General features: G+C 39.6%; 1 protein-coding gene across 1 annotated transcript in view; it reads left to right on the top strand.

Annotated features, from left to right (window-relative positions):
• LOC139949253 (ATP-dependent RNA helicase DHX8-like) overlaps positions 1 to 12,627 on the top strand; it is a 35,831-nt gene that overhangs the window by 4,280 nt on the left and 18,924 nt on the right. Inside the window, exons 3-12 of the mRNA XM_071947649.1 lie at positions 1,203 to 1,291; positions 2,318 to 2,617; positions 3,055 to 3,262; positions 4,091 to 4,220; positions 5,337 to 5,524; positions 6,279 to 6,461; positions 7,470 to 7,617; positions 9,193 to 9,371; positions 11,016 to 11,210; positions 11,721 to 11,993. Coding sequence (XP_071803750.1) covers positions 1,203 to 1,291; positions 2,318 to 2,617; positions 3,055 to 3,262; positions 4,091 to 4,220; positions 5,337 to 5,524; positions 6,279 to 6,461; positions 7,470 to 7,617; positions 9,193 to 9,371; positions 11,016 to 11,210; positions 11,721 to 11,993 — 1,893 coding nt within the window. The remainder of the gene's footprint in view (positions 1 to 1,202; positions 1,292 to 2,317; positions 2,618 to 3,054; positions 3,263 to 4,090; positions 4,221 to 5,336; positions 5,525 to 6,278; positions 6,462 to 7,469; positions 7,618 to 9,192; positions 9,372 to 11,015; positions 11,211 to 11,720; positions 11,994 to 12,627) is intronic.

Raw genomic sequence — 12,627 nt, 5'->3', positions numbered from 1 at the left:
GAAAAAAACATCCTTGTCACCCGAAGTTATGTGCTTTCAGATGCTTGATTTGACACCTTAAATTCTAAATCTGAGGTCTCGAAATCAAATTCGTGGAAAATTACTTCTTTCTCGAAGACTACATCACTTCAGAGGGAGCCGTCTCTAACAATGTTTTATACCATCAACCTCTCCCCATTACTCGTTACCAATTAAGGTTTTATGCTAATAATTATTTTGAGTATTTACCAATAGTGTCCACTGCCTTTAAAGCCATTGGACACTTTCGGTAAACAGTATTGTCCAAAGACCCACACTCGTGTATCACAACTGATAAAAAAAATAACAAACCTGTGAAAATTTAGGCTCAATCAGTCATCGGAGTCGGGAAAAAATAACGGGGAAAACCCGACCTCGTTTCCGCACGTTTCGCTGTGTCATGACATTGTTTTTAAATAATCCTGTAATTCTTGACAACGAGAATTGATAATTGTTTTAATGTTTTCTCGAACAGTAAAGCATTTCATGGATTAATATTTCAAGAGAAGTCTTTCACCACTACCTTGTGTAAACCCTGTAAATTATTTGTAAATCTGTGAACCTTTTTTTTTTGTGTGTGCTGAAAGTGTATAATGGTTTTAACCTACATGTTGCTGCAAATTATTGTAGCACTTGGTGACGACCCTTACACTGTACATCTATGACCGTCTGTGGGACCGAGGGTTACAATTATCCTTCTTACATGCAACCTAGTTCTGATAATGCTTGTTTACTAGTGTAGTCTCTGCTCTGTATCTTGACATTTCCTGTCAGCATCATGTACATGTAGTATGCATGTCAGTTAGTTTTATTGTATCTACATTTAATATGGTATTAAAACAATCAAACGGTTAAAAAAACCAATTAGATATACTTTGCCTTTGAGGTAGACACCTGTCAAATCTACTCTCCTGCCCTCTTTTTTAAAATTCATTAATATATTGATGGTTTATTTATTAAAAAATATCCCATGGTAGCCATAGCTTGAATTGCGGACATTTTGTGCATCAAGTAAAAAGATAAAAGGGGAAAACTAGTCAAAAATGCAGAATAAAAAACACACATACACAGAAACCAGGAAAAGTGAGATTGGCATAAATGAGGGACAAAAAATAAAAAAAACCCCCAAAACCCCAGCGTAAATGAATCATTTTGAGCACTATTTTTCTGCTGGTACTCTGCAGGTTGAAGCTGAGATGGATGAGAAGGTCGCCATGGAAGCCATGGATGAGCTTGAAGCCTTGATGCCAGCTGCTATCAGCTCAATACCAATGTGAGTTATAACCCTTTTCACACTACTCTATTTCCTGGGGTTACACCCAGGGAATAACTGCCGGCCATGTTCACACAATGGTTGCTATTGACTCCATGCACGCACGCACATCACACGCGGCAGCTGTGCCACGCTCACCATTTTGGTGGTCAACAGACTGTATGCGTAGAAATCAAAGCGGGAATGCTGAATGCTGCTTTGATTTATGCTTTTGGACGCGCATACGGTATGACCTACAAGATGGCGACTTTCAAAGCAAAAAAAGGGGTTATTCAATAAGGTCTTTAGGTTTACGTGTAAACGCTGCTTTGCCTAAAATGCGTACTTCACTGAATAACGCACAGTTACATTAGCCACCAGTATTGCGGTTCTTATGATGATATCAGGTGAATTGGGTCAATATCCCCTGTCTGTCCTCAACCCCTGCTCGGGAATCGGGTTAGAACCCTGGGATATTTTTCAAACATGCAACTGGAAACGTATGGAATGTGGCCACAGTGTGTGAAAGTCGGACCTACTACTCTCACTCTCAAGCACGGGTAGCTAATTCCTGATATGAGTTTGTGTTGAGTCTCTACAGTAGGCTGCTTTGGTTCTCCCGATGCACAAGTAAACATTTTCGGAGGACATAATTTCATTTCAAGGAGCTGTCGCCAAACTTCGATTCGGTTTAGAATGCCCCCTTCCCCCAGTTCTGAAAACAAGAAAATGAATAATAATCCAAAAAATATGGGTTTTATATGGTTCCAATGCCTCTAAAGGCCCGGTCCCACTGCAGCTATAACGAGAACGATAACGATATCGACGCAAAATTCCGTTGAATGAGCGTGTGCGTATTCTGCGTGGAGCAATTCAACCAATAGAATGCGTTCTCTTTGCGTCGTGATCGTAATCGTTTTCGTTATAGACCTTAATACTTCAATTATTTGCCTTCAATGATTTTTGAAGGACTCGGTGGGAAAGTTAAGGGTGCAGGTAAATTTCTCTGCCCAGATTTATTTGAAATTGTAATTAATTTTATTTTAGTAAAACGGAGAAAACCGAGGACGTGAAATCACACAAGAAAAAGAAGAGCCGCCATCGTCACCATAGTGACAGTCGAAGCAGGAGCAGAAGTCGAAGTCGTGAAAGACACAGGGATAGACACGGTGATAGACAAGCTGATAGAAAAGCTGACAGACACAGTGATCGACACGGTGACAGACACAGTGATAGGCACGGTGACAGACATAAACATAGGAGGAGCTCAAGGTCAAGGTCAAGGAGCTTGGACCGAGATCGGCGCCACCGTAGTCGAAGCAACAGCAGGGATCGGAAACACAAGAGGTTGGTGATGCTGTCCTTAATTTGTTCGAAGTTACATTTGGGCTATACGAACCGTATCTGGGCTCAATTTCAGAGAGCTGCTTAAGCACAAAGAGTTGCTAAGCACAACAAAAATATCCTCTCACAAATTTATAAATAAGGTTACTAGCCAAACTACCATGTCACATGTAGAATTTGTGACTGGTATCCTGCTCGTTTCTGCTTAGTAGCAACTATAGAGCAATACTTTCTGCTTAAGCAGCTCTTTGAAATTTGGCCCTGGTTCTTGGAAGATTTGTAATGCCGGTATTAATTGGGCTACATATATTTACTTGGACATCATAGGAAAAATGGTGTATGACGTGGGAATGTATTGGAGACTAAAAGTGCTTTGGCAAAGTGTTTTGTTTCCTCCAATTAGCTGCAACATGCTAAATAGCTTTACTTCAATTCCATAGGAAACGAGACAGAAGCCGAGATCGAGATCAGGAAAAACACGACGACAGCGGCAGCCATGCCGACCGCTTTGTAAACCGCCCGCCCTCGATGGACCCAGAAGTTGGGAGTATATATGAGGGGAAAGTAACGAGTGTGATGCAGTATGGATGTTTTGTACAGCTGGAGGGCTTAAAGCGCAGATGCGAAGGCCTTGTCCATATATCAGAGGTAAGAGGCTGTCCCCCCAACTTACAAGGCTTGTTTTTATTAAGACATTTGAAATAAATTTGTAGTGTGTTCAAAATCAGACATTTGAAATAAATTTGTAGTGTGTTCACAATCTGTTTCCTGGATTTTTATTGAGGAATCAGTGGGAAAATCTTCTCTTGGTTTTAGGACAAGCCTACCTCGAGATAAGACTAGTTTTTTATTCTTTGTGAATTCCACCCAAGGGCTGTAAAAAGCGTGTGAAGGCATTTGTGAGTTTGAATTTGCATGATTTTCAAATATCTACCACTTTGCAAAAATTTGGCAGACCGTGTTAGTTCATGAAGTAAAAGGAAAGCCACCAGATTGGAGCAGGATACTTGTGTGGATCATTACATTCTACTTATAAAACTTCTTTCCAACATGTTTTCAGAACAGATGATTTTAGACACTTTTGAAAGCCCAACTCGCCCAATCTAAGGCAATGTGGACAAAATGAGAAATGGTGTTTACGAGGCCGTAGCAGCTTTTAAAAGACATAGTCATGAACAAGTGTTTAAAGGAACATTACAGAATTTGTTTTGCTAACAAAACAGTTTCTAGCAAGTAAGAACTGACCCATTAGTAACCTGGGTACTATCCCATTGCTGCGCCAAATAGAACGCTCCGGGATCACCTCGGTGTTATAGATTTAACCATAGCCCTTAAAGCAGTTAATATTTGTATACTATCATCATTAGACCGTGTAAGATTTATGTAAGTCTGTGATCTTAGACAAGTTTTTTCTTACCTTTAAGGGTTTTAGTTGGGATTTTGGGTTTATAACAATCAAGTTTTTTGTTTACCCAGCTCCGTCGTGAAGGTCGTGTTGCCGATGTTAATGATGTAGTGACTCGAGGTATGAGAGTCAAGGCTAAGGTTCTCTCCCTCGCTGGGACCAAGATCCGACTCTCCATGAAGGATGTCGACCAAGATTCAGGTAATAAATCTACTGACTTTACTCCTGCAGGCCAGTCATTATGTGATTTTCCTAAATGATCTCCTTTAAAGACACTGGACACCTTTGGTAATTACTCAAAATAATTGTCTGATAAAAACTTACTTTGTAACGAGCAAAGGAGAGCTGTTTATAGTTTGTAACATTGTGAAGAACAGCTCCCTCTGATGTAGCGTAGTTTTTGAAAAAAAAGGTAAATTTTTCAGACCTGAAGTCTTTTAATATTTGGTTAGGCATCTGAAAGCACACACATTTGTGCAACAAGGGTGTTTTTTTTTCTTTTCATTGTTCTCTTGCAACTTCAACGACCATTTGAGTCAATTTTTTTTACAGATTTGTTATTTTATGCGTATGAGAATACACCAATTGAGAATATTGGTCTTTGACAATTACCAAACATGTCCAGTGCCTTTGTATTCAAACCTCTTCCCATGCCTTAATTTGTCTTCTTCTTTTGTGATTGCCTGATTAGGCAAACTTTGGTCGCAGATTGCTTGCCAAATTCCAGGCAATCTCCTACAATAGCACATACGTGTACTTGATGCCTGAGTTTGAAATTGTCAAAAACCTAAAATCTTGCTTAAACTAAACCGGATGTACGCACAAAACAAGTTTGTGCTGAGATACCTCCAACAAATAATCTTAATCCTGAAGCCGCAGGTTCAAATCCCGCTCTAGTAAATTTGTCTTTGTTCAACCCAAATAAAAAAGAACTAAATAAAAAGTTGCTATCACAGAGACGACATTATGCTCTTGTTACAATGAAAACTGTAGTTTTCTTTAAATTGTGATATAAAGAGTCTATTTCCTTAGAGAGATGCACTGCAGACCAAAAGAATATTGCAGGCCTAGAATTTTACAGAGGCCATGGCCTTTATTGCTCTGGTCTTGGCCTCAGTGCACCTTTAGACTTTCCCATAGACTTTCAGATTTTCCAATGGATGTGCCCTTTGCAGAATGAAAAAGGCCTTGCCCTCCCAAAGATGACATTCCAGGCCTAATATTGTTATTAAATGTCCAGGATATAAATTTGTTCGTGCAATACTTACAGACGGGATTCAAGGTTTTTTATTTATCTCGTTTTTCCTTTCTCTGCAGGTAGAGACCTTAATCCAGGATTATCTAAAGGATTAGCAGGTTCATCTAATCCAGAAGCTGATGATACAATGCGTAATCCAGATCGTCCATCGAACCTCCCTCTTGTGACCGTAGCGGAAACAGACGACAGTAGCATCAGGAAGCGTGTACAGCGTGTTACGTCTCCCGAAAAATGGGAACTGAAACAGGTGAACAGAGGGGTCAATGTAAAGTTGTCCTCTTTATGAAAACTAAATGTTTATTCGGGCAAAACAATCACAAGTACATGTACACACATTAAAAATAGATCAACTTAAGTTAAAAGTAACTGTCTCCAAAAGGCGTATGTCTCCCGAATTCTAGAAAATTGTCCCCAAATGGAACATACCAGATAAACAAGGCAATCCAGGGTCGCTTTCACAAAGCAATAAAATCCATCTTAAGACAAATAGTCAGTAAAGCCATAGTGATTTGTATTGTGACATCACACTTTACTAAGCAACTACATTGATTTGCAGTTATGATCAATCTTGGGTCCTTGTGGAATCGGCCCAAGGTATTTAAACATTCCTCTTATTCCCAGTCCATCTTTCAATAATAATAATAACTGTATGTATAACGCGCCTTTTGCCAAAGGATACAAAGCGCCGGGTATTATTACTGCAAGGAGTGGTATGAAGTTTGAGATATAAGACCTAATCCTTAGCTCCATGTAATGGTTAACAAGGTACTGTGGCGTAATATGCTGCCAATCCAGCCAGGAACATCGGGTGAACCCCTTCTTTCTTTTGGTGATAAGTGCACTGGGTTCTTTTACAAGGACACAAGTGTCACGGCTGGGGATTCGAACCCACACTCTGATCAGAAACACCACAGTTTGAATTCGGTGCTCTTAACCGCTCGGCCACGACACTTCCACCAAAGTTTGTAAAATTTCTTAAATATCCAAATACTCCTTTTCAGATGATGGCAGCAAGCTGCATCGATGTGACAGAGCTTCCTGATTTTGATGAGACGACCGGAGTCCTAGCTAAGGAGGACGATTCTGATGAGGAGATTGAGATCGAGCTACGGGAAGAGGACCCTCCCTTCCTACGAGGGCACGGACGGCAGAGTGTTGAACTCAGCCCAGTCAGAATAGTTAAGGTCAGTGTCAAGATGTCTGAATGTCTGAATCATGTGATTAGGGGAATGCTTATATTTTGTGATGGTTATATTTCATTTTCCATTTCTTGTTCACAGTCCTTTGACAGTTCCTGATAGGTCTTTTAAAGGCTCTGGACACCATTGGTGGTTACTTAAAATAATTGTTAGCATAAAAACTTACTTGGTAAGAAGCAAAGGCGAGCTGCTGATAGTATAAAACATTGTGAGAAACAGCTCCTTCTGACGTAACTTAGTTTTTGAGAAAGAGGTAATTTCTCACTCAAGTAATAAAATACTTCAGCTGAAGCCTTTTATTATGCATCTGAAAGCATACATAGTAATTCAATTACACTTGCATCCTATAGCAAGACACTTAACCATTGCCTCATCCTTTCGGGTGAAAGCTGTAGATCCTGTGTGTTGTTATAAAAACTATCAACATACTTAAAAATCCCCAGTACACACTTATTGCAGTGAGAAGGGGTTTGCCCCGGTGTGTCTGGCAGTGAGACGATTTTCAATCACGAAGGCTGCAATAGTGAGGAATAAAGAAAGAAGGGAAAGAAGGGTTGGGTAGTGGAGGGCAGACAAGGACGTGATCCATAGTATGGTCTCAGGTATTCACAGGTGGTTGGGCCAGTCTCATAGCCCCACCTCATAGACCAAAGCATCTTTTGTTTCTCTGGCAGTGCGACAATCTTCAATTATGAAGGTTGCACTAGAAAGGAATAAAGAAAGAAAGGAAAGAAGGGTTGGGTAGTGGAGGGCAGACAAGGACGTGATCCATAGTATGGTCTCAGGTATTCACAGGTGGTTGGGCCAGTCTCATAGCCCCACCTCATAGACCAAAGCATCTTTTTTGTCTCGGGCAGTGTGTTTATCTTCAATCACTTGAAGGCTGCACTCAAAAGCTAGAAGAAAATACTCAATATGATCAAACTAGGGTCAGCCACAAGGATTCAAACCAACAAATGATTAAATAGTAATTTCCATTTCTTGTTTGTGCAGAATCCCGACGGAACGTTGTCCAAGGCAGCCATGATGCAGAGTGCCCTCGCTAAGGAGCGCAGGGAGATGAAACAAACGCTGGACAGAGCGGAGAGCGAAAATATCCCGACAGGCATGAACAAGAATTGGATCGACCCTATGCCAGACAGTAAGTGGAAAACTCACCCCACACCCGTAACTGACAGTAACGCTTCATAGATTCAAATTTTGGGGCATAAATACTGATATTTTTTATCCATAACCACAATACTTCAAAGTGAATTGCTTGTCAAAATGCTTTATACTATCGAAAGCAGCTGTAGGATTCTCACCGAAAGTGTTGCCATTAATTTCCAAGAGTGATTACTAAAAGTAATACTTCCCAAGGATTTGGGTACTTTTTCAAAAAGCCACAGATTTACATTGAACTTAAAGGGTTTAAAGATAATGATGGTGGAAAGCTTCCCTTCAAATATTACTAACTGAGGTTCTGTAGTTTTTGAGAAATGAGTAAAACAAATCACAAAATAATTTTCGCCTCAGTGACACAAAAATGATTCTACCATGTAAAAACCCGTTAACCAGTTATGGTATTATACCATAAACATAGCATAACTGGTTAATACCTTTAAACTGAGACGAAAAATGTCTGTTTTACTCATTTCTCAAAAACTACAGCACCTCAGTAAGTAAAATCTCAAGGGTAGCTTTCTACTATCATAATCTTCAAACTGTGTAAGTTTAATGTAAATCTGTGGACATTGTGTTTTGTGTTAGGAAAAAGTACATAAACCCTTTAAGACAGGTACATGCACATTTTTTCCAAATTTGTTATTATTTATTTATTTCTCCAAAACCTCAAAAAATGGAGAAGAGCATGAGATCACTTCATATAGCACCGTTTAATTGTTAGAAGATGGTACATCACAATCATCAGCCAACCACTCCAGAAAACACTGAGGGAAACCTCTTTTCTTAATACTAAAAAACATCAAGTCTATCAATTGTTAGTAAAGGGGAAACTGTCAAGTTTGGAGACAAGTTTTCAAATTAATATTCTTTGTCCCTGATGCAAATTTTCATCTATACATCGTTGTGGTACCTGCTGCTAAAACATAGGATTCGAACTGCCTCTAGCTACGGGGCAGTCTCAGTGGTCTATTTGGTAAGACACTGCCCTAGAATTGCAAAGGTTGTGGGTTCAAATCCTACCCAAGTAATATGCTGGTGATTTTTTTTTCCACATAGCTCTGGAAAGTACTGAGTATACAGCTAAACACACATAGGTGTATATTGATAAAACCAAAATTAATGTAACTCTCTTAAAGACAGTGGACACTATTGGTATGTGTCAAAGACCAGTCTTCTCACTTGGTGTATCTCAACATATGCATGAAATAACAAACCTGTGAAAATTTGAGCTCAATTGGTCGTCGAACTTGCGAGATAAGAATGAAAGAAAAAACACCCTTGTCACACGAAGTTGTGTGCGTTTAGATGGTTGATTTCGAGACCTCAAGTTCACACTTGAGGTCTCGAAATCAAATTTGTGGAAAATTACTTCTTTCTCGAAAACTACGTCACTTCAGAGGGAGCCGTTTCTCACAATGTTTTATACTATCAACCTCTCCCTATTACTCGTTACCAAGTGAGGTTTTATGCTGATAATTATTTTGAGTAATTACCAATAGTGTCCACTGCCTTTAATGTTCTAATTTTTAACTTTTTTAAATTCTCTTATAAGGTGAGAGAGCATTGGTGGCCAATGTCCGTAACATGGGCTTTACCAACCAGGACATGCCGGAGTGGAAGAAGAGTGCGTTTGGGGGAAATAAAGCGTCTTACGGAAAACGCACCAAGATGACCATTATGGAGCAGAGGGAAAGCTTGCCTATCTATAAACTCAAGGAGCAGTTGGTGCAGGTGAGTTAGGCTGGTACCCTGTCTTTATCCACAGGCACTGGCCTTACAGACCCAATGATTTCATTGGAGGATTTCATTGGATACAATAATTTCATTGGAGGATTTCATTGGATACAATGATTTCATTGGAGGATTTCATTGGATACAGTGATTTCATTGGAGGATTTCATTGGATACAGTGATTTCATTGGAGGATTTCATTGGATACAATGATTTCATTGGAGGATTTCATTGGATACAATGATTTCATTGGAGGATTTCATTGGATACAGTGATTTCATTGGAGGATTTCATTGGATACAATGATTTCATTGGAGGATTTCATTGGATACAATGATTTCATTGGAGGATTTCATTGGATACAATGATTTCATTGGAGGATTTCATTGGATACAATGATTTCATTGGAGGATTTCATTGGATACAATGATTTCATTGGAGGATTTCATTGGATACAATGATTTCATTGGAGGATTTCATTGGATATAATGATTTCATTGGAGGATTTCATTGGATACAATGATTTCATTGGAGGATTTCATTGGATACAGTGATTTCATTGGAGGATTTCATTGGATATAATGATTTCATTGGAGGATTTCATTGGATATAATGATTTCATTGGATACAATGATTTCATTGGAGGATTTCATTGGATACAATGATTTTATTGGAGGATTTCATTGGATACAATGATTTCATTGGAGGATTTCATTGAATATAATGATTTCATTGGATTCAATGATTTCATTGAATACAAAGATTTCATTGGATACAATGATTTCATTGGATACAATTATTTCATTGGATAAACGTGCTGTGATGTTATCTTTCCATATCTGGTGACAGTTGAGTGTGACTCTCCTTGCCATTTACCAGAGTTGGATCTGTTCAACCCCAAATCATTTAAAATTTACCCCGTCAGTTTCCCTTGTGGTTTATTATTCCCCTTAAGTTGATCCCCTGACTACCCCTTACCAGGTTGTGTCGTAAACTTAGGTGTGATCCTTGCATGGCTACATGGGTATACAGCTTTTTACTGGCACCCCATAGAGAGATTGACAACATGGAGGTTAGATAGCTCTGTTGGTAGAGCGCTGTTCGTTAATCTGGAGGTTTATTTTCTGCTCGAGTCACTATTTCTTTTTTCAAGTTTGCATGTATTTTGGCTGTTTTTTTTTCTTCTACATTCATACCGTTCACTTTAAATGTAATTTATTTTGCTTGGTACCTCTTTTGTTAACCTTGTCGTTGTATAACTAGTGTAACGTTGCGTATGTCCATCTGATGTCAACTATAGTTTATGTCCACTCCGTTTGTTTGTCTGTTTTTGTTTCATTGTTTTGTTTTGTTTTGTCTTTTGTATTTTGTCTTCCTTGTTCAATATTGTTTACTTAAGTATATTTTTTGTTTGTGTTTAATGCATTCCGTTAATAAGCTTCGGCTCCCTGTGTAATGCCTGCACGTATTAGTTTGTTTAATATTATTTATCAATTGTTTTGTTTTTTTTAAAGTGATTATCCTTAGTGGAAATAAATTTGGATGAATTGAATTGAACCCCAAACTATTATTATTGTTATTATTAAAATATTGTTAATGTCTGCAATGGTTTTTATGAACAGCGTTTGTGTTTGTTTCTTACAGGCTATTATAGAAAACCAGATCCTGGTGGTTATCGGAGAAACGGGTAGCGGTAAAACCACCCAGATGACCCAGTACTTAGCAGAGGCTGGGTATACTGTACGTGGGAAGATCGGATGTACCCAGCCCCGTCGTGTGGCTGCCATGTCCGTTGCCAAGAGGGTGTCTGAGGAGTTCGGTTGCCGGTTAGGACAAGAGGTATGTCAGTTGGAATCCAATCTGTTGCCCCGGGCCCAATTTAATGGAGTTGCTACAGCACATAAAATGAGCGAAGCAAAAACCAATTGTGGTTGCCCGAAATCTATTACCAGCCAATATGCAATTTCAAACGTAATTTTTTTTACTTGATTCCTGCTGAGTTCTGCTGACTACAAAGGTTTGTAAAGTAATGTTTTTCTGCATATGCAGCTCTCTCTGTGAAATTGGGCCCTGGTCTTGGCCTTGGTGCCAATTCAAAAGTTTCATCGTAGACTTTTCCTAAGATAAAGTGGATTGGGTTTTTAGTCCCTACCTGACTGCATGGGTTTCCCCTTCACTAACTATCTGGAATTTCTCTCCCATTTCTAAAACTGCAATGTCGTTCCTTGTCTTCCCTCCATGGTTTGTTTTGGCAAGTACAGTGATAAAGATCGCTTGTCTGAGTATCCTTGGCTTCACCACCAGAAGTAACAAATAAATAAATGAATCAATACCATTTATTCTGTCTAGGTTGGCTACACCATTCGTTTCGAGGACTGCACCTCCCCGGAGACCAAAATCAAGTACATGACAGAAGGTATGCTCCTCCGAGAGTGCCTGATTGACTTTGACCTCCAGCAATACGCCATCATCATGTTGGACGAAGCCCACGAGAGGACCATCCACACCGATGTCTTGTTTGGTCTCCTGAAGAAGGCCGTCAAGAAACGTAGCGACCTGAAGCTCATTGTGACATCTGCAACGCTTGACGCCGTCAAGTTCTCCCAGTACTTCTTTGAAGCGGTAAAGCCTCAGGAATTTTTTGACAATGATTTTATCTAGTTAATGCTGCCTCCCAATCACAAAACAGGGCCCTAGTAAGTGACGCTCACAAATGATTGCGTCTTACTGTTTGTTTGCTTGTTTAGATGATCTTCCCATCAAGGGAACTCGGCAAACCACCACAAGGGGATAAGCTGGCAACAGCAATTTTTTTCTCATACAAACATTAGCTTAATGTCTAAAGATGATTATGAATTGCAGAAATCAAGATATTGTGATTCAGTAACTAGACCACAACACTTTTTCTAATCATTGTGAAATCAGCGCTTAGCTTAGGGGATTAGTACCATAGTAGAGTTATGTATAAGAACTAGAGGGCGCACGAGTGATGCTTCGTGCACAAACACCACGGGACCGCAAGGATACACGCGCGTGCCATTCTGTACGCGCTTTGAATATGAAACACACGTTGGAGTTTGTGTTTAATGAACGCTACGTGATGCTGTTTTGTTCAACTTACAAAATGGCCGCACAAACACACGCTGTGGGATGCCAGTTTTGTCAACTTAGAAAATGGCCGCCTGCGCGCATGCCGGAGCGCGTATATAGCCCAGTGCGCCCTCTAGTTCTTATACATAACTCTATGATTAGAACC

This window comes from Asterias amurensis, chromosome 16, assembly GCF_032118995.1.
Source record: "Asterias amurensis chromosome 16, ASM3211899v1".
Classification (NCBI taxonomy): Eukaryota; Metazoa; Echinodermata; class Asteroidea; order Forcipulatida; family Asteriidae; genus Asterias; species Asterias amurensis.
This window is presented reverse-complemented; position numbering and strand designations above follow the sequence as displayed.